The sequence below is a fragment of the Octopus sinensis genome, linkage group LG11 (genome assembly GCF_006345805.1).
Source record: "Octopus sinensis linkage group LG11, ASM634580v1, whole genome shotgun sequence".
In the NCBI taxonomy this organism is placed as follows: domain Eukaryota; kingdom Metazoa; phylum Mollusca; class Cephalopoda; order Octopoda; family Octopodidae; genus Octopus; species Octopus sinensis.
This window is the reverse complement of record NC_043007.1, coordinates 64,431,043-64,455,950: the sequence shown is the minus strand read 5'-3', so window position 1 is coordinate 64,455,950 and position 24,908 is coordinate 64,431,043. Positions and strand designations below refer to the sequence as shown.

General features: G+C 34.7%; 2 protein-coding genes across 5 annotated transcripts in view; one reads left to right on the top strand and one right to left on the bottom strand.

Annotated features, from left to right (window-relative positions):
- The window catches only part of LOC115217304, a 25,771-nt gene extending 11,336 nt beyond the window's left edge, over positions 1-14,435 (bottom strand). Inside the window, exons 1-5 of one of the 4 annotated variants that reach the window (XM_036507620.1) lie at positions 14,400-14,435; positions 8,381-8,639; positions 7,033-7,744; positions 5,087-5,300; positions 2,395-2,524 (exon numbers count right to left, since the gene is read on the bottom strand). In XM_036507620.1, the coding sequence (XP_036363513.1) occupies positions 2,395-2,524; positions 5,087-5,300; positions 7,033-7,729 (1,041 nt within the window). In that variant the 5' untranslated portion in view covers positions 7,730-7,744; positions 8,381-8,639; positions 14,400-14,435. The other 3 variants (XM_036507618.1, XM_036507617.1, XM_036507619.1) reach the window with 3 other exon arrangements.
- Positions 14,436-14,620: 185 nt separating this feature from the next.
- Positions 14,621-24,908, top strand: part of LOC115217344 (zinc finger protein 830) — a 30,059-nt gene continuing 19,771 nt past the window's right edge. Inside the window, exons 1-3 of the mRNA XM_029787007.2 lie at positions 14,621-14,775; positions 19,587-19,686; positions 22,649-22,754. Of these exons, the coding sequence (XP_029642867.1) occupies positions 14,663-14,775; positions 19,587-19,686; positions 22,649-22,754 (319 nt within the window). The 5' untranslated portion in view covers positions 14,621-14,662. The remainder of the gene's footprint in view (positions 14,776-19,586; positions 19,687-22,648; positions 22,755-24,908) is intronic.

Genomic DNA, 24,908 nt, shown 5'->3' with positions numbered 1-24,908 from the left:
GACGTTAAACGATGATGATGATACATATATATACATATACACACACACACAAGTCAGCAGCGGGGGTGGGTGTGCTGAAAGTGTAACTGCTAGAGTAAGAATAGCTTGGGCAAAGTTCAGAGAGCTCTTACCTCTGCTGGTGACAAAAGGCCTCTCGCACAGAGTGAAAGGCAGACTGTATGATGCGTGTGTACGAACAGCCATGCTACATGGCAGTGAAACATGGGCCGTGACTGCTGAGGATATGCGTAAGCTCGCTAGAAATGAAGCCAGTATGCTCCGATGGATGTGTAATGCCGGTACTCACACTCGGCAGAGTGTAAGTACCTTGAGAGAAAAGCTGGACCTAAGAAGCATCAGTTGTGGTGTGCAAGAGAGACGTTTGCGCTGGTATGGTCATGTGGCGAGAATGGATGAAGATAGTTGTGTGAAAAAGTGCCACACCCTAGCGGTTGAGGGAACCTGTGGAAGAGGCAGACCCAGGAAAACCTGGGACGAGGTGGTGAAGCACGACCTTCGAACTTTAGGTCTCACTGAGGAAATGACTAGAGACCGAGACCTCTGGAAGTGTGCTGTGCGCGAGAAGACCCGGCAGGACAAGTGAGTCCACAACCCGTGGCCTTCTACATGGGATGGAGCCAGCCTACGTATGCATACCTTCCCTTCTTGGGACACAAAACTCTACTTGTGAAGACGTGTTGAGGCAAGTGAGGATCAGAATCGAAATCGATCAATGGAAATTGCGGATGTGCTACCAGTGCCGGTGGCATGTCGAAACTCTGCTTGTGAAGACCCATTGAGGCAAGTGAGGATCAGAATCGAAATCGATCAATGGAAATTGCAGATGTGTTACCAGTGCCGGTGGCATGTAAGAGAACTTTCCGTTTCGCGACCGTTGCCAGCACCGCCCCGTTTCGTGTCCGTTGCCAGCCTCGCCTGGCCCTCGTGCCGGTGGCACATAAAAAGCACCATCCGTTCGTGGCCGTTTGCCAGCTCTGTCTGGCACCAGTGCGGGTGGCACGTAAAAAGCACCCACTACACTCACGGAGTGGTTGGCGTTAGGAAGGGCATCCAGCCGTAGAAACACTGCCAGATTTGACTGGGCCTGATGAAGCCTTCTGGCTTCACAGACCCTAGTAGAACCGTCCAACCCATGCTAGCATGGAAAACGGACGCTAAATGATGATGATGATGATGATGATGATGATATATATATATATATATATAGTAGAATTAGAAAGTCCTTCATACAGTATTATATATTTGAAAAAATGAATAGAAATTACTTTTCTGATAATTTTTTCCACTTTAACAATTAGATGATTATAAACATCTGTTTATTAAAGTGGGAAAATTATCAGAAAAACCCATTTCTATTCATTTTTTCAAGTGTGTGTGTGTATGTAAATATAAATATCTATGGCACTCTTAGTAATAGTGGAAGGAGTGTGTACGCCCAGCTTCACAGATTGATGATATCTAGTGATTAAAAGAAAGATCAAATTGCAAAAAAAGGCCAAGGTCCAGGCCTCAAAGCTTCAAAACCAGCATGGCAGGTATGACATTGTAGAATATCTTCTCCTTCTAGTGTGTCAATATACTATAAAGAATCACTGAGGTCAAATCTTCTGTGGTCCCATTTGTATATTAAGCAAACTGGTATAGTTCAATGATGGTAGGGATACTGAATTTTAAATTGGTCAAACCCAGTTCCTTGAAACACTTCATGTGATAATCTCATTCATTTTACATGCATTTTTCCATAATATCATGGGCTAGATGAAAATGTTAGTGAGGTATTGCATTACAACTAAATACTTTTCCTAATGCTAGCCATTTTCTGGTTTACAACTAAGGGACCTACATGGCTATGTAAGAATATTATCTCTCTGAAATTAAGTAGTAGCCACTTACAATTAAAAAGCTGACCGACCAGCCAACCCACCTCCCTCACTCTCTCTCTCTCTGTCTTTCTCTCTCATTCCTGAGCTGTGTTTTAATATGATATTTATATCACTGAGTCATGTGAAGGATAGAAGTTTAAATGAACTTCAGTTAATGAGCCATATACTCCAAAAACCTTTCTGGTTATTATCAATCCCATGACCCTTAACTTGTCTGAAATTCAACCAGTTCTTAACATATCATTTAGTTTTCTTATCCCTGGAAACAAGACAATCCAAAATAATATTCTATTTCAAGGCCAACAAACAGCTTTTTCAGTATCAATAAGTTATTATTGTCCATCAAACTGAAGTACTTTACCAGTGACTGACAAATTCGAGGAGTATTCAATATTTCTTCTGTAAGAGATACTAAACATTCCTCCAAAAGTCAGACTTTTTTTACACAGAGATATGTGATTTCAATATGACTCTTTTCTAATTTTCTTACCTGATCTTTAAGATTGCAAGCATTATAAGCACCCATATAAGCAGCCAGTTGAATTGGGCTATCAAAGGTATTCTTCAGAAGTGGTTTTGGTTTTTGTGAAGTCTTCCAATCAATTAAATAGACTGCATCTCTGGAAAAAAAAAAACTTACTTAAGTTGTAATATGTGTATGGTTGAATCCTACATCCCATTTGATTATAGGACACCTGACAAATTCAGCATGCAGATAAGAGTTCATCAAAGCTCAGTTCTTAGTCTTTTCCCGCTTATTATAGTGCTCCAAGCCATAACAGAAGTGTTTAAGCTTAGCTGCTTCCTATAAATGAATTTGTGAAAGATTTAGTGAAGAAATGCTAAACATAGAAAGAAAGCCTACAACCAAGAAGTCTCAAGTAAACTTTGCAAAAATAAAAGCATTTGTTTGTAGGAAAGATGATAGAATCCTTCTACTATAAAAGAAAAAGTCATGCTTACTATACAAAAAAGAATGGATGGAAATTCCATAGCACATCTAGTCTAAACTATGAATACCCTAGAGGTGTAATGCAATTGCAAGCATGCTGGCAGAGGAAGTCGGTTTCAAATGAGGTTAAATGCACATGAAATAAAATCCACTAAATATCCTCTAAATACTTCAAAGATTCTATAGAAGTAATTGATAGCTTTTATTACTTAGGTGACCTAATGAGCAGTGGAGGTGGATGTTATGAAAACATAACAGCCAGAGTAAGAACAAAGAAGAGAAAGTTCAGAGAACTATTACTCTACAAGTAACAAAAGGCTTCACTTTCAGAGTAAAGAACAGATTATATGAGGATTGTGTATAAAGTGTAATTTATTTATACTAAAATGTAATGAAATGTGAGCCTTAATTGTGAAAGAGTTACAAAGGCCAGAAAGAAATGAAGAGTACATACATTGCTGGATTTGAAATGTTAACATGCATGAATGAGCACAAATAAGGCGAGTGAAAAGCTGGATATAAAAGGAATTTGATGTAATGTACAAGAGAGAAGACTGCATTGGTGCAGGTATGTAACATCTGTTGAGAATGTCAGTCGTATAAAGAATTGTTGAGAACTTGAAGTGGATGGAGCCTGTGAAAACAGAGAAGTGAAGAAGACATGTAATGAATTGATGAAACCTGATCTTAAGAAGCACAAAGGAGAAGACAAAGAACTTTGACAAGTAACAATATGCAGTGCTTGAGAAAACCCACCTGTCCATGTTAGCATGGCAAAACAGACATTAAAAAAAGTGGGAGTGATGGAGGATGAGGTGTATAATATATCTGTATATGCCAATTATGTTCATGTAAAGCATCTGTCTACTGCACTTCCCTCCCTTTATTATGCTCTTGTCTATCCCTCACACACTCACCTATTCTGTTCCACATCGCTGAGGTAATGAGATGGCAATGGATCTATCTATATACAATCTTTACACCACCATCTCTTATCAATGCTTCTCTTCCATCATGTCTGTGTAACAAGCAATGGCATTAGATCTGTCCATATCCAAAAATCTGATACCCTCACCCTTCTTTACTTTTACTATTGTGCTCTCTCCATAGGTCAAGTTTTACAGACATCTTCCACCCTCATTTACAACCATCTATCCTAACTGCTACGTGCAGCATCACTTGCTCTCTCTTACCATCACCTAATTTCATTGTTCTTCTCCACTCTTTCTGTCACTTACATCACTCTCTCTCTTCCATTGCCTTGCCTCCCCCTTATCACACCCTCTTCTTCCATCACATCAATCATAGAGTTTTTTATTCATCTACTTACTAATAACCTACAAGTAGTTCCTTGTCATTCTCTCCTATGAGTCATCTCCACTATCACCTTTTTGCCCTCTTGTTCCTACATTGTGTCTCCCATCATACTCATACTTTCTCTTGATTTACTCTCTCACTCCAGCTCTCTCTTTCTCTGTCATGTTCATCATGAATGGATAGAAGGGATGAAGAGAAAACTTTAGTGCTACACGGAACAAAGCAATCTATCTAGTGTAGGTGCCATGATAAAAGGTACACCCAGTACACACATTAAAAGGGTTGGTATTAAGGACATCCTGCCATCGAAACCATTGAAATGTACAAGCAAGATATGGTCTTCTGACCCATTTAGGAGGGCAATCACAACAAATAAGAACCAACATGGATTATGGGAAACCATGGATTATTGGAAAGCAGACATAAAATGATAATGACCTTATAAACACACACATGCACATAAACATACATGAATGCAAACATCTATATATATATATATATATATTACTACGGCACTCCGTCGGTTACAAGGGTTCCAGTTGATCCAATCAATGGAACTGCCTGCTTGTGAAATTGACGTGTAAGTGGCCGAGCACTCCACAAACACGTGTACCCTTAATGTAGTTCTCAAGGAGATTCAGCAAGATACAGTGTGACAAAAGCTGCCCCTTTGAAATACAGGTACAACAGAAACAGAAAGAAAGAGTGAGAGAAAGTTGTGGTGAAAGAGTATAGCAGGGTTTGCCATCACCCCCTGCCAGAGCCTTGTGGAGCTTTAAGTGTTTTCACTCAATAAACACTCACAACACCCGGTCTGGGAATCAAAACCACAATCCTATAACCGTGAGTCCGCTGCCCTAACCACTGGGTCATTGCACCTCCACTATATATATATATACACACACATACTTACTTGTAACAACCAATGCAATCAATTACTCCATTGTATAAAAGAGACTGGTGGGTCACAAATGTCTCAACATACTTAGTGCTGTTTATCAGAGGTAAAATGCTTTGCAAGCTTTTCCAATAAGCAGCAAATTCATTGCTCACATCTGATTCTGTAATAGTCTTCGTAAGAATGTTTTGGATGAAATTATGGAAATTAGCTCCATTGTCTTTTAAATCTGAAAGACAAAACAAATGAAGAAAAATGTTAGACATTAACATCACAATGAACTTTGTAGAAAACATTTATTTATTAGACTTTATTAAATCCAGATGTACAATGTGGTGTCTGGATTTTCAGCAGTCTTCCATCTTAAATGATCTCACCAGTTCTGTTAAACTAACATTCATTCTCTGTTAAGAAATGTGCCTCTTACATTCTATACACTAGATCACTCATAAAAAAATAAGATACAAGCCACTACATAAAAAGGTTTGCAATTGACCAAGTGGATAGGTACTTGCCAACTGACTGAAGTTAATGTTTCATGAACTGACATACTATATTCCAGATAAAAATGTAGATTTAAATATGCAGTCCATCTAAGTTTTAAATATGTGTGTAACCTGTAGGATGTTATATAATTAATGACTGTTTCCTTAACATGCAGATGCATTTAAAAAAGCAAAACACATCTCTTAAAACTTAACTTTGGTAAATTTTAGACATTAGTAACAGAAGCAGCCTTTGTATCAAATATCAGTTTGCATTCAACTTAACTTGGACATGTTTTAAATACTGTAAGCTGTGGTAATCATCCTAATAAATCATCTTATATAGATGTTAAGTGCTAAAAGGCACAAATTACATCAGCAGATAAAATTTTATCAGCACCAGTGGATGGGATTGTTGTACCACATGATTTTTGGTGTAATTTTTGCTCCCTCAGCAATAGGCACCCAAACACTGAACACCAGATCAAAATTCTATCAAACTGACATAGTTTAACACTGACGAAGCAGTCAGTGATGTTGCAAAAAGCTGACAGGCTGTGTAGAAATTAGCTATTAGCAATTGAAGCAGCCTTTGTAATGAAAACTAATATGCACATCCAACTTAACTCGGACATGTTTTAAATGCTGTAAGCTTGGTAATCATCTTGTATAAAAACATGATGTGCTAAAAAGTATAGCAGATAAAATTTCATCAGCAGCAGCAGCAGCCGAGAGTTGAATTATGTAATTTTAGTAATTTTTACCTCCGCAGTAACAGATACCAAAATACTGAATGCCAGATCAAAATTTTATTTGAAATGAATCAGTTGGAGATAACATTCCCAAATGATCTTAGCACCTAAGTGAACTAATATACATACATATAATGAACTTTTCAGCTTAGAAATGCAACAAAAGGCCAGCATCTGTTTGCAACTCACACTTCATGTTGTTTGCTCAAAATCTTACCTACACAAGTAAAAATAAGTTAACATTTTCTCAATGAACTTGGAAAATGTAAAAGGACATCACACTAGTTTATCATCCTTCACATCACAACATGAAGACAAAGTTTTCAAGAATACTTAACAGGTTACAAACAACCACATAGACAGTAACATCTCCCTCTGACAGTGTCACCATAAGGACATTTGTGCATTGATCTCATTATCACGCTATTCTATTCAGTACCAATAATAGTAGAAAAAAAATTTATTTGAAGGAAGTAGAACTAAGTTTAGACTTTGAAATCAAGTGTTAAATAAATCCCAGAAATTTGGATACTAGAAAAATGTTTAGAAAACTGAGTGGATTCTACTGCTTATGAGATATAGTAAATTAAACACAAACTTACAACTAAATGATACATAGAGCCTTTGAATGTAGTGTTTCTAGTGGTTATATTATAAAACATCACATCAAAATATAAGCTGCAAAATAAAAATTATTTAAAAAGAAAAATGTATTTCTACAAACCTTGCTGATATTTTAAAAATTTCTTCTCACCAAGTTCTCTAATCATTTTTGCTTGCCATCTCTGTAAAATTATCTGGCTCTGCAGTGGTAGTGTTTGTTGTAGTATAGATGTCACAGATGGAACTTTATGATCAATTAATGTATCCAAAATATCTTTATAGTCTGTGTTGTCCAAAACAGTTTTTCCTGAGTCTACAATAAGCATCTTAGAAGATATGAACTGTGAAATTATGGCTCTCCAGTTATCAGGTAAAACTTTAGTACAAGAATCAGAAAAACTTTGAAGCTGATCTGTATCTTCCAAAAGAGATGTAATATTTTTCTCTGACTTTTTTGTTTTTTCTGAAAAGTTTTCACAAAGTAAATCCTTTTCTTGAAGAGCTTTTAAAAATGTGTTTTCAGTTAGATTATTCTTAGGGTATTTTGAAGAAGACTCTTTGGTACCAGTAAATGCAGGTTTTATAATACTCTTGGTAGATGTAACAGGTTTATTATTCTTGATAGACTTCTTTGAAGAATTGAAACCTCCATAAGATTTCAGCAAAGGTCCATATAAACGGCGGTTCTCTTTATTTAGTTTAACAATTGCCTGATATTCAGGTTTCACTGGTTTAGACAAACTTGTAGAACATAAGAAGAAATATCTGGTATTATATAATTTGATGATGTAAGTTCTTGCATAGTATTTTGCCAGCATACTGCCAAATTGTAACTGGAAAATCAAATTAAATACAGTTAAATTAAGTATCACTATAGTTAAGATCAAAATATGACAAATCATGCTATGGTACCTCAATCACCCTGGTATTTCAACCATTCACAAAGCTTGTCCCAATGTTTTGACTGCTTGACTGCTAAACAGTACCCCTTGTATGCACAGGAGTGTTGTAACTCAGCAGTGTCATATATTTGTGTATAAATCGGAAAATATGGAAATGTGCAGGGTGGGTAGAGTGAGGCAACAAGGTGGGAGGCACTGATGCCAGATGTGAGAATGATAGCAGAGGTGTTAAAGATGAGATATGACAGACCTAAGGGAGAGAGCTTGGAGAGAAGGGAGAAATAACAGAAGGCACAGAAAAGTAGTGATTAGTAAAAAGTAATGTGGACAGGGATAATAATGAGAATGAGTTTAAAAGTGGTTCCAAGGGGAGAAGGAGGTAAGTGGAGAATAAAATCTGCACTGTTCAGCTCTCAAACAATTACAGTAGCTGAGTAGTACCATAGTTAGAAGAGTGATGGGGGATAGGTGTTAGAATGGTGAAATGTGGGGGAATGCTTGATATAGGCAGATTGGGTGCATGAGCTAATATGTACAGGCATAACTATAATACTTTTAAAACCTCACTTTCACCCTGATGGATGAAGCACAGTAAATCACCAATCATCTTGGTTCTTTATCATCTCTTCCCAAGAGGCTCAATAACCTGATGTCAGTCTTCACTATGTCATCCCACATCTTCCGGGGTGTCCTTCTTATATATTGTAAAGTATAATGTTGTGTTATCAAAGTATATTATATATTGTAAAGTATAATGTGTTGAAGATAATTTTCCCTCTTTTCTCTTAAATCAACATGTTAACACTCCTCCAACATTTTGGTGACCCTGAAATGATACATAGTAAATATATAAATTAGTGGTTCTCAACTGGAGTCCATATAGGATTTTGTTGCTAAGGTTTATCAGCAATAAATTGGTTATACTTCTACAAAATATTTCAACTATTTTTTTATACAATTTCTATTAATATTTAATTATAAAAATATAATGGGATTTTTTCAAACATCGAATGGTTTAGAACCAGATATAAATCCTGCAAGTATTCTTTGCAAGTTCTATCCATATTTAACAATCAGCACTTCTTAATGCAATTGTTCTTAACTATATGCATTACATGATCATACCAATAAAGTCTTCTCACTTGCACACCAAATTTGATAACTTTTATGCCCAATCTTTCTCTCAACACATTTGCACTTTGTTGTACATGCACACTCAGCAGAGCATGTTCATTTCTTTCTAGTCTTTGCATGTCTTCTGCATTTGCAGCACATGTTTCACTACCATGTAGCACTACTGTTCATGCATAAACACCATACAAAATGTTTTTCACTTTGAGAAAGACATTTTGTTATCAATAGAGATAACAGCTCTTTAAACTTTCTCCAGCTAGTTCATATTGCAGCAACTATACTTTCAGAACATCTTCCACTGCTAATTAGGAAACAGAAACTATGTACCTCTTGGGAGCCTTCTGAATATTTGAGAAAATCTATTTTTCATGTCCTTAGTGTTTATTGCTCCATTTATCAATTGTAAACATTGTAATGCATAATCATCATCATTTAGCGTTCGCTTTCCATGCTAGCATGGGTTGGACGGTTCAACTGGGGTCTGTGAAGCCCAGTCTGATCTGGCAGTGTTTCTACGGCTGGATGCCCTTCCTAACGCCAACCACTCTGTGAGTGTAGTGGGTGTTTTTTACGTGCCACCCGCACAGGTGCCAGACAGAGCTGGCAAACGGCCATGGACGGATGGTGCTTTTACGTGCCACCGGCACGGGGGCCAGGCGAGGCTGGCAACGGCCACGAACGGATGGTGCTTTTTACGTGCCATAATATTAAGTATTATCAACAAAGCGTGATCAAAAGAAACTTATCCTCTTTTCTCATAATTCAGCATCATAATATATACTAAATAAACTCTGCAAGTAATTCTTACAAAGCAGTACTCATTCTAAGGAGACAATGATGATATGTAAAATGATAGAAAATAGTTAAAGATAGAAGATTTGTAGTTTATGGAGGTGGGGGGTGAAAGAAAGGTGTTAAGGTCAATGCAATAAAGTAATAAAAGTCACTGAGAAAAATAGTTCAATTTTTTTGTTTACTAATCATTCCAATTTTAGGTTTCAGCAAAAGCAGTTATCCTCTTTCACATCTTTATCTTTTTAAGTTTATCTCTACAAATTTTCTATAGAATTCACAGCCAGCACTGAAAGTTACAACGTTTTGTATATGAGAAACGTCGTAAATTTTATCTGTAGAGATAAACTCAAAAATGAAAACATCGCACTGCTAAGACAAAAGGCATTGACTTGTAAACCTTGAATATACTTGGTAGTATATTATAGTTGCAAAACGAAATCTGTATATTTGCTAGCCATTAACATCTTTTATGTATTGGATTCCTAGACACAACAAAATAAGTTCCTTTATTTCCACTGTTTTGATCAATGTTGTAACACAAATTTACTATTTTTAATAAAATAAGTAAAGTAAAAAGGTATGAAGAGTTTCAATAGCAGTGTTACATTGTAATTAAGGGTTAGTATTTAGTAGGCCTCGAAACTGGTTTTATATCATGATCAGTAAACCTGAAACGGATTTGCCAAAACCGATTTTAATGCTTGCTGCTTCTATTTCTTTTTTTTTTTTTTGCAAAACATTTCTCCATTTTTTCTTTTAGAAATATCGTTGAAATTGAACTGTTGTCGGTCGCCTTTAGTTGAGAGTGCTGTAGGTTTCATTGAAACATATCACATATCAATTCTCACCTTCTCTCCCCTTGAACCTTAGATCAGTACCTTGTCATTTCCTTTGCTAACTCCTGGCTGACTCTTTGAATTTGGAGGTAACAGAGTTTATTCATAGCAAGTCAAGGGGATGCTGTTAGTCTTCAGTCAGATGATCTTTCCCATTGAGCATATGTAATAACCAGTTCCAGATTCATTTCAAGGAAGTAACACTAACTAAATTTTTTCTTAATTATTTTCATTAGCCCTAGCATGATAAAAAGAAAATCAACTATTTGGAATTTTTTTGACAGGAAAAGCAAAGATGAAATTCAATGCAATAAGTGTGATAAGATCACAAAGTCTTCTGGGGGATCTACTACGTCTCTGATTCATCTCTGATTCTACGTCTCTGATTCATCAAATCAACATAAATCAAGATGCAAACCAGCCTCCTGTGAAAATGACAAGAACAATGGAACACTTTTTAACAAAGAAATCAATGGAAGAAGAAGTTTCAAAGTTAGCTGCTTTGAATGGATTCTCTTTCAATTCAATCGCCAAAAGCGATTTTATACATAGAAATCTTCATAGTCAGAGAGGCAAATATGATAAATTACAACCAACATCTGCAAACGGAGTCTGGAATATGGTAATGAATTATTACATAACCAAGAAAGAAGAACTTATTCTTTATTTTGAAAAAGAAGTAGTGCTGGGGATTCGCTACTCATTGACATTGGATGAATACACATCAATTCAAAATAAACGATATATGACATAAATGTTCATGGGAAAGACAATCATTGGTCGTTGGGTCAGTAGTTAGACCTTAGGTCTAGAACCAAAGACGAAATATGGTTTGTTGTGACTAGCTTTTATAGAGACTAGGAGGCTCCAACGGGAAATTTAGAAGACTGTGTCACGGGACCTTATCAGAAGGCTGTGATTGGTTGGGTTGCACATGGGCGCGTAATAGAGCAAGAGACAAATTGCGCCAATACCAACCAATCAGAGTAGTGGACACAACAGGGTCCAAACAGCTGAAGGCTAGCTGTTATCTGCTACGTTCATATTTATGTTATATATGACAGAGAGAGAAAATTTCACTAAGCTTCCGCTATAAACACAATGCATTCAGTATTTTACCTGACAAACTTGTCCTAATTTTTGTGTTGAAAAGTCCAGTAATTGGAAAAGCTCTTTCCGACTGGACACTATAAAGTTTCTCAAGCTTTTCACTTCAGTTTGAAGTTGCTTCAAAATATTCGAATTCTTTAGAGATTTCAAATCCATCTGTTATTATCTTGGGCTCTTCATTTTCTTCTTTGCGCTTGTATATTCACACATGAGTTCATTACCTTCGTAAGTAGATGGGACAATGGTAACACTTGTTTTTAGGTTCCCTCCTATTTCATTTTCTTTGTATAATTCTGTTGTGTTCTCAACGTCATGTTCAGGAAATAATCTCCTTATATGTTCGTTCAGCATACTTCCTTAAATGTTGTTTCATTAAAAAAAGAAAACATCCAGAAATTGATTCACCTTTAAACTTCCTTGGGTTATGTAAATATCTCAAGAGAGTCAAGGTTTCGACATTTCTTCTCTTATTATATCTATGCATAAGTCTTTCATGAAGATTTAGAGCCAAAGGGTTGCCAACAATATTAAGTTTATTCAATAAAAATTCTTTTTATTTTCCTACTGGTACTTGCACTCATTTATCCATTTTCGCTTTTATTGTAAGCGACCGTGTGGTGTATTAAAAGAGTCATTCATTCGTCACCTCTCCTTTTGCACGGTCGTTCTACATTATCTTTAAAAGATTATTTTCGAAGGAAAGTGAATCATCAAGCAAGTCAAGAAACTTGACTGATTCTCAAAAATACGACTTGGAAAAACTTTGCATTCCTGATTAAATAAATATAATACCATTATTTTTTGTTACTGTTTGTACATAGATACAGATACAGGCACCATCAACATATTTGTGGATATCAGTCAACCAGTTGCTTTCTCTCTCTTTCTCTGTGTATGTATATAAACAAAATACAATACACGACAAACTTCTTCGTGACAGGGACACCATTCTAAATCCGCGAAAACCGGTTTTGAGAATTACTTATACTTAAACTCAGTTTTGAGAATTATCGTTTTTTTTTGCGAGCCCTAGTATTTAGTAAAGAGTTCAAAAGTGAAAATATCAGTAGCGAAAATTTATTAAAGTCAGACTAAGACTGCTATAGAAACGTTTTGTTTGTATCTCTCTTAGCCCAAGGTCATCTCTATTCGAGCAGACCTATGGATAGAATACCTTTCAACCATAATCAATGTCTTCTCCCCCAGACCACAAAGAAAATCAGTGTATCTAACAAAAACATTCTCGTATGTATCCATTTTAAAGCTGTAGCATGTGAAATGGAGATTTAGTTACTATTTCTAGTAGATCGAACGACACACGCTGAGGCTCGTCGTCAATTAGATGAGTAAATGAAATTTGCAGCCGCCTTTAACAAAGTTCAACTTATTTACAGGTCATCTCACCAGAGCGCTCAGCTGCATATTCTCACAAGTATGGAGAGGGAGGGGGACTTCCAAAAATTAGGAGCATTGTTTCTCCTTACCTGGCTTCTAAATAATAAAGCAGTATAAGAATAAAACGCAAAAAGACAGGATGATCATGACTGGAATTTCTTTTGATTATAGCTTTCTTGATCAGAAGTAACCGAGGGCCAAAAGCAGAGCTATCCAGTTTGACATACCTCATCTGTTTAGAACATTTCTGCACAATTACGAAAATTATCTAAAATCAAAACTAGCAAAAGGTTATTACAGATTTCTCTCTCATTCTAACTTTAATTTTCCCATCTATTACTCTCATCTCAACTGAACATCCTCTAATCCTTCCTTATATAGATTATGACAGAAACTTTACCTACCAAGTTCCTAAAGTGGTGATGCCAATATAATGCATTTTATAATTCCAGACAAAAAGTAAACTAATATTTCCTGTTAACTAAGTTGAGACATGAAACAAAAGAGGTAACTTATTACTCAGAATCAGAGAAACAGTTACTGTACAGGGGATAAAATAGTTTTAAAACAAGACACAATACAATAATGTAGTTTCATTTAAATCCGTTCCTAATTCCGTACAATACATATATTTTATTTGAGTGATAATATTATCGAAGGTAGTATATTTTATTTTAGAATTCACATATAAATAATATGGGGATTTCCTATTTTACTTTCGTAAATTCGAATTTGTATTAACAACTCGATTAGCATCTCTCATAGACACCCTGCTACTCCTCGTTTTATTGGAAATCAGAACGAAAAAATTACAAATCAGCAGATAATCAACGAAAGGAATACAATTACGACTCTGACTCGACCTTTGTCAGATTCAGCGACTTGTATTGCTTGGTGTGCCCGCCGTGGATTGTTAAAGAACACAGTATCCGGTGTGCAACGTACAGTGTGAACTTATAAATATGAGAGACATTAACGACGGTAAAATTTGGTACTGCAACACGTGCAAAAATAAAGCTAGTATTCGTCAAAGTAGTTCGTTCGAAAACAGCCATCACAGTTTGTACAATATCATCCTTCTATCATATCGCTGGGCCTACGACTTCTCTCAGAATGACATTTCTCCTGAGATTCAGTGCAACAAGAATACTTGTGTTGATTGGTGCCATTTCTGTCGTGCGTTGATTTTACAAACTTGCAATAAATTTCTAATCATATTATTAAAGTAGTTAATAATGGAAAACCAAATTCAAACTGTTTGATGAAACGATTTCAAAGAATACCTAAACGAAAATAAACGAAATAGATATTCTTACGTTATCAAGGTTCCCGCCTTTTGCCGAACACCGGTTACTTCCGGTTATATATTACATTAATCTTATCCGCCAATTGTTGTATCTATAATTATGCGGCTATATAGTTAATGAAACTTTTAAAATTTTCAAAATATTAATTTTCGAAAATACGTATGTTGGAATTGTTTTTTACATACGTGATTAAATATTTTTGTAATCAAAAACAAAATAGTCGAAACTATTTACTAAACAAGTTACTAACTCTGGTTGAATTGTTATTGAAGATGGCAGCTTTCAAGAAGAAACCCGTCTCCAAGGATGATTTGCGTCGTTTAATGAAAGAAACAAAAATTACTGTTCGAAGCAAAGACAAAAAAGTTGATCATCCTCATGCAAAGTATCCTTAACATCAATTGAATATTTCATATTCACACCATTTTAACTTTATAACATATTACTTCTGTTCCACGATAGTTACTACATTTAAGTATTTTATTTTTGATAAAACTTATTGAAGGTTATGTTTATAGTGTTCTAACAGCAACTTTATATTGTTACATTGAGGCCTGCTATATATGTGTGTGCGCGTGTGTATCCGTCTTCCCTTCCTTGGATCTTTCCTTTTTCTGTGTTTCTGACGAAGAGCTCCGCTCGAAACGTTAAATCCTCCTTCTTTCTTTCCTTTCCTGAACGTCCAATAACACTATACTTGTTCCACGTCCTCGCGTTGTGTTTTCATTTTTGGATTAACTATATATATATATGTTAATGCGAGGGTACTAAGGCGAAATGTAGGTTAAAACTGAAATTTTATAATTGTACTTATATTTTGGCATAGAATATTAATATTGATAAAAATTTGAAAATACATAAGGCAAGATCTGGAATGACATGATACTGACAATACAACTTCCTAAAAATAAATATGATGCATGTAACAATTTGTTGAGAAAAGAACTGCTCCTGTACTACTCCAAAAAGCTGGTATATGTGGAATGAAAAAAAAAAGATTGTTCACAGGAAACAATCTTTTGTTTTTTTAAACTGAAGAAAGCAATCTTAAAAGATTATACTTTCGATTCCATTATATGCTTGTAGTTACTTTCACGATATGATGGGCCATACATATGTGAAAACTGGTTTTACATCACAGAAATTTTGTACAATTTCTTCGTTAGGTTGTATGAACCAGGATACCATAGAGTATGTAAATGTAAGCAATTTATAACAGAAGTTATAGCATGGTTAAAGTGGGAATTACTTCATTTTCTTTGAGTTTATTTTTTATTTTTATTTACAAAAGCAACAACTATTTTAAGATAATTTCATACTCTAAATGTAACATGGAGAGAGGTTATAGTTTTTACTTTTACTTTCCACTTGATATTTATATATAATTTTAAAATGTATCATGTTAATAACAGCATTTGTCAGTTCATTTCATCCTTGTCTTTTTCAAAAATGTTTGTGCTAGTACAATTAAAATTTGAAGGTTTTCTGTTATATTTACATCATTCAACGCATTACTCATTACTGGGCTGGAACCAAATTATGAATTTACAAGATAATTAAAAATGTGATATCCATTTCAACATACATGTGTGTAAGTCTCCTCCTTTCATTATACTGTACAGTTACTCATCATCGTTTAACATCTGCTTTTCATGCTGGCATGGGTTGGACAGTTTGACTGAGAATTCACAGGGGTAGTTTTTGATTAATCATTTAAAACAGGGGCTCCCAACATGGTCCATGTGGACCACAAGGTGGTCCACAGGAAAATTCAGATGGTCCTTGGAAAATTCTCTGTGGTCCATCTGAAGAATTTAACTTTTTCCATACACACACGTCACACAAGCAAAATATGCCTCATCGCAGATGCGTAAGCACAGATGAGTGCACTCATTACCTATCGGACAATTAGCTATCCCATCATACACAGACAGGTACGGACGCCCACAATCAGATCCACATTTGCACGCATTAAAAACACACAAAAAATTGTGTTCTCGGCCAGCCAAGGTGATCAGGTTTTCTACCTGACTTTTGAATTGAGGATTACTAACGAAACCTCAGTTCTTACAGCTTAAACCAACATATCATATTATCTCTCCAGGTACATACATTTTTATGCAAGTGTTAGTCTAATTTTAATCTGTAGAAATTTTCTGTCAGTGCTATGGAATAACGTTCCCTTAATTCTCCATCCACCAACTCGGAAAAAAGATTCTGTAACAATATCACGAAGATGTGGTTTTGTATCCAGTGTAGAAGATCCCTTTTTACCACAGTGTATTTTCTTCTCAAAAGTATTAACTAACGACTCAGTGAAACCCTTGAAATTGTTGTATCATCTACAAAAAATCCATCCTGGTTTATTTGGCAAGCCAAAGGAGTACTTTGAAGAAAACCATTGCATAAAAAATGTCTCATCTTCTTTACTCAAAAATTTCCTTGTCCATACTAACAACTGTTCTGGTCTGCAGGCATCCTAAACATTTCGTTCATGATAGCAAACAAGGGTTGCCCACATACCATTGGCAAAGATCTGATTAGGCCCTCCATACTTCAAGCATATAAAGTTATTAATTTGCCGAACACTACCTCAGTTTTAGCAAGTATTCCACTTTCAAACAACACTGTATCTTCCCGCATTTGTGAAATAGCCGAAGATGTCGAATCCACAGTTGTAGAAGGCTTGCGACACTACAGATTCTCATTGACAGTGGATGACAGCACTTTTGAAAACAAATGTGCTTTGCTTGCTATGTGAAAGGTACCACAGTTTGTGAAAAACCTACTCTTTATGAAAACCGTACTGAAAAACACGGGAGAGACGATCTACAATGCAGTCATGGATTATCTTACGAAAAATGGTATTGATACCCTCAACCTCATATCAATATGCACTGATGGAGCACTGTCTATCATTGGCAAATCCCAAGGTTTTGTTGCCAGATGGATAGAATTTAATCCCGTCTTCACAATTCATTGCGTTCTCCATCAAGAAGACCTGATAGCAAAAAGAACCAGAAATAATATATTTTCTGAAGCCCTAGACTTAATTGCTTCTGCAGTAAAAAAAATCAAAAGATCTGCTCATCAGGACAGAAATTCTTTGGAAACCACAAAGATCATAACTTTCTGTAGTTCACAAACTTAAAAACTGTTGTGGTAGATAACGACTTACTTGGTGGGAAATATCAGTATGGGCTAGTGTGGTGGAGAAATAGGAATTGTTCAGAAATGAGGGAATGACGAGCAAGTGATGCAAAGGGATATGTAGAGATTTGTAAGGGGTAGCTATGGTGAAAGAAATGAGATGGCACAGGGAATGGTAACAGGTATGGTAGAGGAGTGGGAGAGTAACTGGAGGCATGTGTGAAGGTTGAGAATGAGGAATGAAGAATTATGTTTGGTAGATGTGTGTGTGTATTTAAGTTTATTTATATATATATATATAGAGAGAGAGAGAGAGCCTCATTAGATTGATTAAATTTATTAAAACTGAAGATATATATATATCTCATGTTTCATTATATATGTGGTAAAATTCATTATCATCATTTTAGCACATTTTTTTGCATGTATTGAATGTCTTCTGAAGCATTGTCTTGCCAGAGTCCTTTTGTGAAGTCGCTCTTCACAACTTCTTCCCATGTCTTTGGTCTATTTCTTCTGTCTTCTTTGCACTTGATTGTTTGAACCTTCTTTATTCACCCATACACATGTCCATACCAGATTCAACTAGATAATACTTTCCCAGTCTAACTAGCATTAAAAATAATAGATACTTGTATGCATACATCTTTGGTAAGGTAAACCACATACTTCCCAAAGTTATTCATATTCACTAAGTCCTGATTTAAGGACATAGCTAATGTAAAAATTAATCTTCAGCATTATTTAAGATGACTAATGTAGTTTTATATTACAGTGTAATATTTGGTGCTACGAGGAATTTTTTTTAGAGTTGGTATGACAATTTTCCACTGGCTGAAGATTGTTTCAGTACCATATGCTGCAAGCCACCTCTTGGTCGAGATTGCCAATTACTACAAAGTTAGACTATTTTTATGATGAAGTTAAAATCCCTTTATATGAATGAGATTTCAACAGACATCCACTTGTCTTTCATGTTTTAAAAACTAGCATAATATTGCAATAAATTAATAAAATTTTCATGCTTTTACTAAACACTTCCAACCCAGTTTATTTTTTAAATTAATTGAAACACATATATTGTATACTTGTTAGAAATATAGTTGCAGAAAAGCTTTAAAAAGGTACATATGAACTAGTAAGTTGTAATGCTCAAACATAATGTTTCTAACATATAGTTACTATTAAATGGTGTGTATGACTGATAAGACTAAATATCAAGAGAATTGATCTTCTGCAATTTCTTGATTGTTTTTTGCTTGTTAGTTTTGTATATATTAGTATTATTTATTGATTGATTAAAAATGGAAAACATTTTAAAATATTCATTACAATGATTTGGTTATTAGGGCAACATGAAAATATTGTTGTGACTTGGTGGTGGCGGGGTAATGAAGAGGGGATATTAGCTTTACTTGAGAGAGGTTAGGCTTACACAAATATTTATTTCAAATTTTGATACAAGGCCAGCAATTTTGGGGAAGGGGTAAGTCAATTAGATTGACCCCAGTGCTCAACTGGTACTTATTTTATTGACCCCACCACAAAAGAATGAAAGGCGAAGTCAACCTCAGCAAAATTTGAACACAGAACATGAAGACATGAAATTCTGCCTTAAACTCACAAATATTAACAAAGAATGAAAGCTGTTTTGAAAAATACAAACCTGTTAAAACTACAGTAGTATTACAAACCCATTCAAATTACAGTAGTAAGGAAACAATCTTCATGGGTTAAAACAGTTTTACCCTGACTTAAATATACACACGTATTTACAAAATATATTATTCTTAAAATGAAGTTCATTTTTGTAAAAGAGGAATAAAATAGATTGCATGGATTTTTAATGGTTCCAGAGAGATAGCAAGCACAATCAACCCTAGCAGGATTTGAACTCAGAATGCAAACATTCATTTTTGTTTCCTATAATATAGTTCATGTATTCTAAATTACGTGATTGGTTTCACATAGCAAGCAGTATTGTACTTCTTTTATATTGTTGGTGTACCATCACAAATATTCCTTGACAAATTTTTTTTACTCCAGATACAACTGTTTGGGACAGTTAGTATGTACTGTATGTAACACTGCACTAAAGAGCTCTCTTCTGTGGAATGCACATCTTCAGGGACGTCAACATAAAGAGGTACAGACTGTTTTGTTTTTGAGTTACTGGAAAACTTGTTTGAGTTTCATTTGAATCCCTTATGTCATAAAGTGGGGGTACAGTCTTTGCATGACTTTTTATTGTTATTGTCTGACTGTGAGTTATTGAAGTTAATTTTAATTATTGTTTTTCAGAGCTCTTAGGGAATTATAGGAATGTGTTTTTCATCTAAAGGCTGATCTCCCCTAGAATAAAATACCTCTCTTGATAACTAATTTTCTGTGGAAAGAATATTGTATTATCAAAGCTTTTGCATACTTTGTACAATGACCTTGTTTTTTTTTTATTATGAAATGCTCTTTATCTGCTACATTTCTAATTGGGTCTTTTTTCATCAAAAATTAATCACTACAACAATTCTGAATTAATAGTCATCAAGATAATGATATTAATAATTATCTTGAGTGTATCTTAATACTTAATAGACTAATAGCAACTGTCCTGGGCAGCTTTGAAAATAGTTGTATAAATGGTGTTCAGAAAATTATATTTTTCTCTGGTAAAAATTATAAGTTAACAAATTAAAGGATATTCTGTTGTGTCTGGAGAGAGTCATTTTCTTTTTGTGCCTTATTATGTAACACACTCACCGGTAAAATTTCAACTTTTTTCTTATTTTTATTGTTCTAAAAATTTTCGTTGTGTCTTGCAACTTGTTCAGTAGTTTTGACTCTGTCCGTTATTTACACTGCGTATGGAGGTATGGTATTTACCTTGTATATTTGCTATTTAGTATTGGGGAGGTTTCATTTATAAGGACATACTCCCGTATTTGTCTGAGTGTTGGGTCTTTTGGGTGCTTGGATAAGATGCGGATGTCAAGTTGACCCAAATTACCTCCATGGTGGTCTTTGGCATGTTGGTAGAGTATGGAGGACTGTTTTCTGTCATCATATTGTCTTAGATGTTTACACAGGTAGAGTAGAATAGCTAGTGGACTGTTAGGTAGATAAATGTATGTATGTGGGTGTGAGTGTGTGTGTGTATGCACTTTTTTTTTTACCTGTACGTAAGCATATAGATATGAAAATAAACAGATCAATATACAGATGGATAGGTATATGGGCTATAAGAACAGACACATGGAGACACAGATCCACACATATAAAGATGCACATCCATACATACAAACATGGTACATAGTTGCATAACACACACACACAGACATGCACACACAAGGAGACAGAGGTGCATACGTATACACACACATGCTCATACACACGTACATAGAAAATACACAGACATGCACGCACATAAATATGCAGGATACGTACATACAGATGCACACACATATATACATATGCATACACACACATATATACATATATATATACATACACATGCAAACACACACATACATATATACATACATGCATGCATGTATAGGCACACACACACACACACACACACTGACCCACACACATGTGCACAAACAAACAAAAGGAATGCAGTGTAAATAACGGACAAAACTATTGAAAAGGTTGCAAGACGCAACGAAAATTTTAGGAAAATAAAAATAAGAAAAAAGTTGAAATTTTACCGGTAAGTGTGTTACATAATAAGGCACAAAAAGAAAATGACTCTTCCCAGACACAACAGAATATGCTTCAACACACGAACTCATATAAAGAATCTTGCAAACCAAATCCAAAAACGAAATATAATTAAAGGATAATGATGCTTAAATGGCTGACAATGACATCTGGATCTGATTTATCATCTTTTCTATCCAGCTGTGTAGAGTAAATTTTAACTCCATAAAAAGAGTTAAAGAGCAACATATTCACCATTGCTAACAGTATGAATTTTTAAGCAGTAGTACTTTATGCTAGCAATGGTAAACATTTACAGCCTACCATCTGCAGTAGTCGCTTGACTAAGGATAACAGTCTGTCATTTCTCTATTGCATTGTTAAAGGTTATGAAAAATAGATACAGCTCATCTACTGAAAAAGAAAACAGCAGTAGTTATCAATAAATGAGAGATCAGTGCTAACACCAAAACCAAGATTTCATCTACAGAAGTCTTTGCTTCACATCTGGTGGAACATGGATGGTGTTGTCCATTATGAGATACTGAAACAAGGAATAATCATCACTGCAGATGTTTATTGCTAGTAACTTGACTGTGCAAATGAAGCATTATGTCAAAATTGGCCAGCTTTGATAAACAGAAAAGATGTTAATCTCCAGCTTAATTATGCAAGGACTGACTATATAAATTTAGTAAAAGACTAGTTTGTTAGGATGGGAAGTTCTTCCACACACACCCATACTCACTAGCTTTTAATGTGTGCAGATGATTTTTACTTGTTTTGATTGCTAGAGCATTCCATAGTTAGCAGAACATTCAGAAACAAAAAAAAAATTGAAAATGTCAAACATTTTTTCACCAAAAAAATGGAACTTTTAAACTTAAGAATCAATTTTTTGCCTTCTTGTTGAGCTATTGTCATTGATAATGAAGTGTGTTATATTATTGATAAATAGTATTTAATTAAACCTTACTGACATTTGTTTTTCCTTTCCTTATGAAAATACATAATTACTTCCTGAACACCCTAATGTATTAAAATACGGAATCAGAGCATGAACTTAAATACAGTGGTTTCAACATTATTTTAGTTTCCATTTATAATCAATACTATTATGTTTATAATAGCATTTGGAAAAGGCATAGATATCAAAATCACCAGTAATCTTTCTCTTAAAATTTTCAGGTCTCTGATTCATGTATGAAATCATGTTCATTCCTCTATATTGAAGTAACCATGTACTTAGAAAAATTGTTCTTATTGAAAAACAATGCAAGACTTCTGGTTCTAAAATTGTAATTTCTTGCTACTGTTGCATTGTATCCTTCAACCAGAAATTTCCCTTTGTCTGTTAAGGGACTTCTTATCTAATCAAAGATTTGTTTCCTTTTTCTTCTTCTTTATAGAACCTTGTTTCACAGAATGAAAAGCAGCAAGATTTGCAACAAATTAATCTTTTAAAAAGGAAGTTAGCTGAGACAAATGATGAACATGACAGCAAAAAACCTAAAGGTTTTGCAATTTTCTATTAGTGTTTGTTAGAATACATCAATTAATTTTCAGTGCTAGATTTTTCTTGTTTTTTAGCACTTGTTTTGTCTCTTCAATGATGGATAGTAAAGAGTTATAGTTATCGTATGAAAATTCTATCTCTTTAAACATACCCAGAATTGAGAGCTTTCAAATTGGGTACCATGTTTACTATGAACAGAACTTAGAACACCTAACTTGGTGATTAATGAAAGAGGCAATAAATGATAGCTTCAGAAGTAGCTCTTAGATCCTACAATTTCAAGTGCCCAGGTTCTGTTATTTGAGTAAGTTGGCTAATTTTAATGTTAATGAACTTAGTAGATTCAGTAATTATTCAATGTTTTGATAGTTCGTCAAACAGGTTATTAAATTTTAGATTAACATATTCATCAGAATCAGTGAAAGATGCAAGTTTATCTTTAAATTCAATCTGAAGTGATCAAAATTTTGATAATGCAATCTCTTTGTGAAGACATTGACTACCACTACAATAAGCCACTGTAGCAGTACCAAAAATCAATTTCCATTTGAATATTTGCCATGATGATGATATTGGGTTTCAACATACCTTTGCAAAATGTCCTATCATCTAACCATTAGGACATCATTTATCAACAGCAGGATGTTCTTTACAGCCACAGAAAAAAACAAAAATTTTAGCCTGAAGTTAATTTCTCATCAACAGTAATATAAGGATTATGGTCATTTATAGTAAATGACATCCATAACATTAACCCTGCAGCATTTAAACCAGCCAGGTCAGGCCAAAATAATCTACCTGTTGTATGTTGAAACCAGCTAGATCTGGCCTCTCACACCTACCCTACAATGTCACTGTAAAACTAAGCACTCAATTCATTGAAATTTCAAAGCTTCAAGATAATGCATGATTAATTCAAAACAATGTGGATAAATAAACATTACATTTGACAGAATAATATGAATGCTAAAGAGTTAATAGTAGATTTTTCTACTGGAACTTTGTAAACAGCATCCTACATCATAAAGGTTTTCCTTGCTTTAAGACATGAGGCAAAGCTATAACAAACTGCTTTTCAGTTGGTTTCCCAGTTTAGTCCTTGGAAAAAAGTCTCTAATATCATCATTCACAAATGATTTATGAAATTTTCAATACTTTGATATTTTAATGTTCTTGTCTGGCTGTGTTAGCTTTCAAGCTAAATTTATGAAAGACTTCTGCAGAATTATCCTTTAACATAAGAATGTTGATTCTTAATGGTGACACTTGATTATAACTTCTGAACTGAGAAAAATTGTGGCTTTCCATGATGCCAAGGGATCCCACCATGGATAAGTTTTACATTGGAGAAGCTATTGTCTAACATTGTCAATTCCTCCACCATTTTCATAAGCGGTGAGCTTTCCTGTGCATGAAACTCTTGTGATCTCACATAATTCTGTTGTTAGTAATTGACACAATATAATACAGTTATACAATATCCAAAATTATGGTCATATACATTTATCTTTCATTTGTAGTACTATATACCAAATGACAGTCAGTTGGAATAAATATTTTCTGGAATGTTTTAGACAAACATCACAATCTCTTTAGAAATACAACCCAATCCATGTTCTGCACCAAATTAAAGTGTGACACACTGGAAGGAAAGGAAAGAGTTATATATCTTCATTTAGATAACTTTTTTCTTTTAAGTTGTCAATTTTTTAATGTTCTGTTTCTTTGGGGTTTTTAATTGTTATTAAGTGAAAGTTATTTAATTGCTGATCAAATTTATTTTTATCCCACTCCTCAATCAACTGCAGCTCTCTGTTCTTCTATTTAGAGGTTCTTATATCACCTCTTTGGCAAGTACAGTGAAATGTATGCTTTGCTAAGGAGGTCCAGTAATATCAAAACATATCTGAAGTTGTCTCCCATATTTGCTAAAATTATTGGTTTCAAATTTTGGCACAAGGCCAGCAGTTTCAGGAGATGGGGTTAGTTGATTATATCATCTTTTTTCCAACTGCTACTTATATCAAACCTGAAAGGATGAAAGGCAAAATTGACCTTGGCAGAATTTGTACTCAAAATGTAAAGACAGATGAAATACCACAAAGCAATTTTTTTAGCATGCTGACAATTCTGTCAGCTCGCTGCCTTAGTTG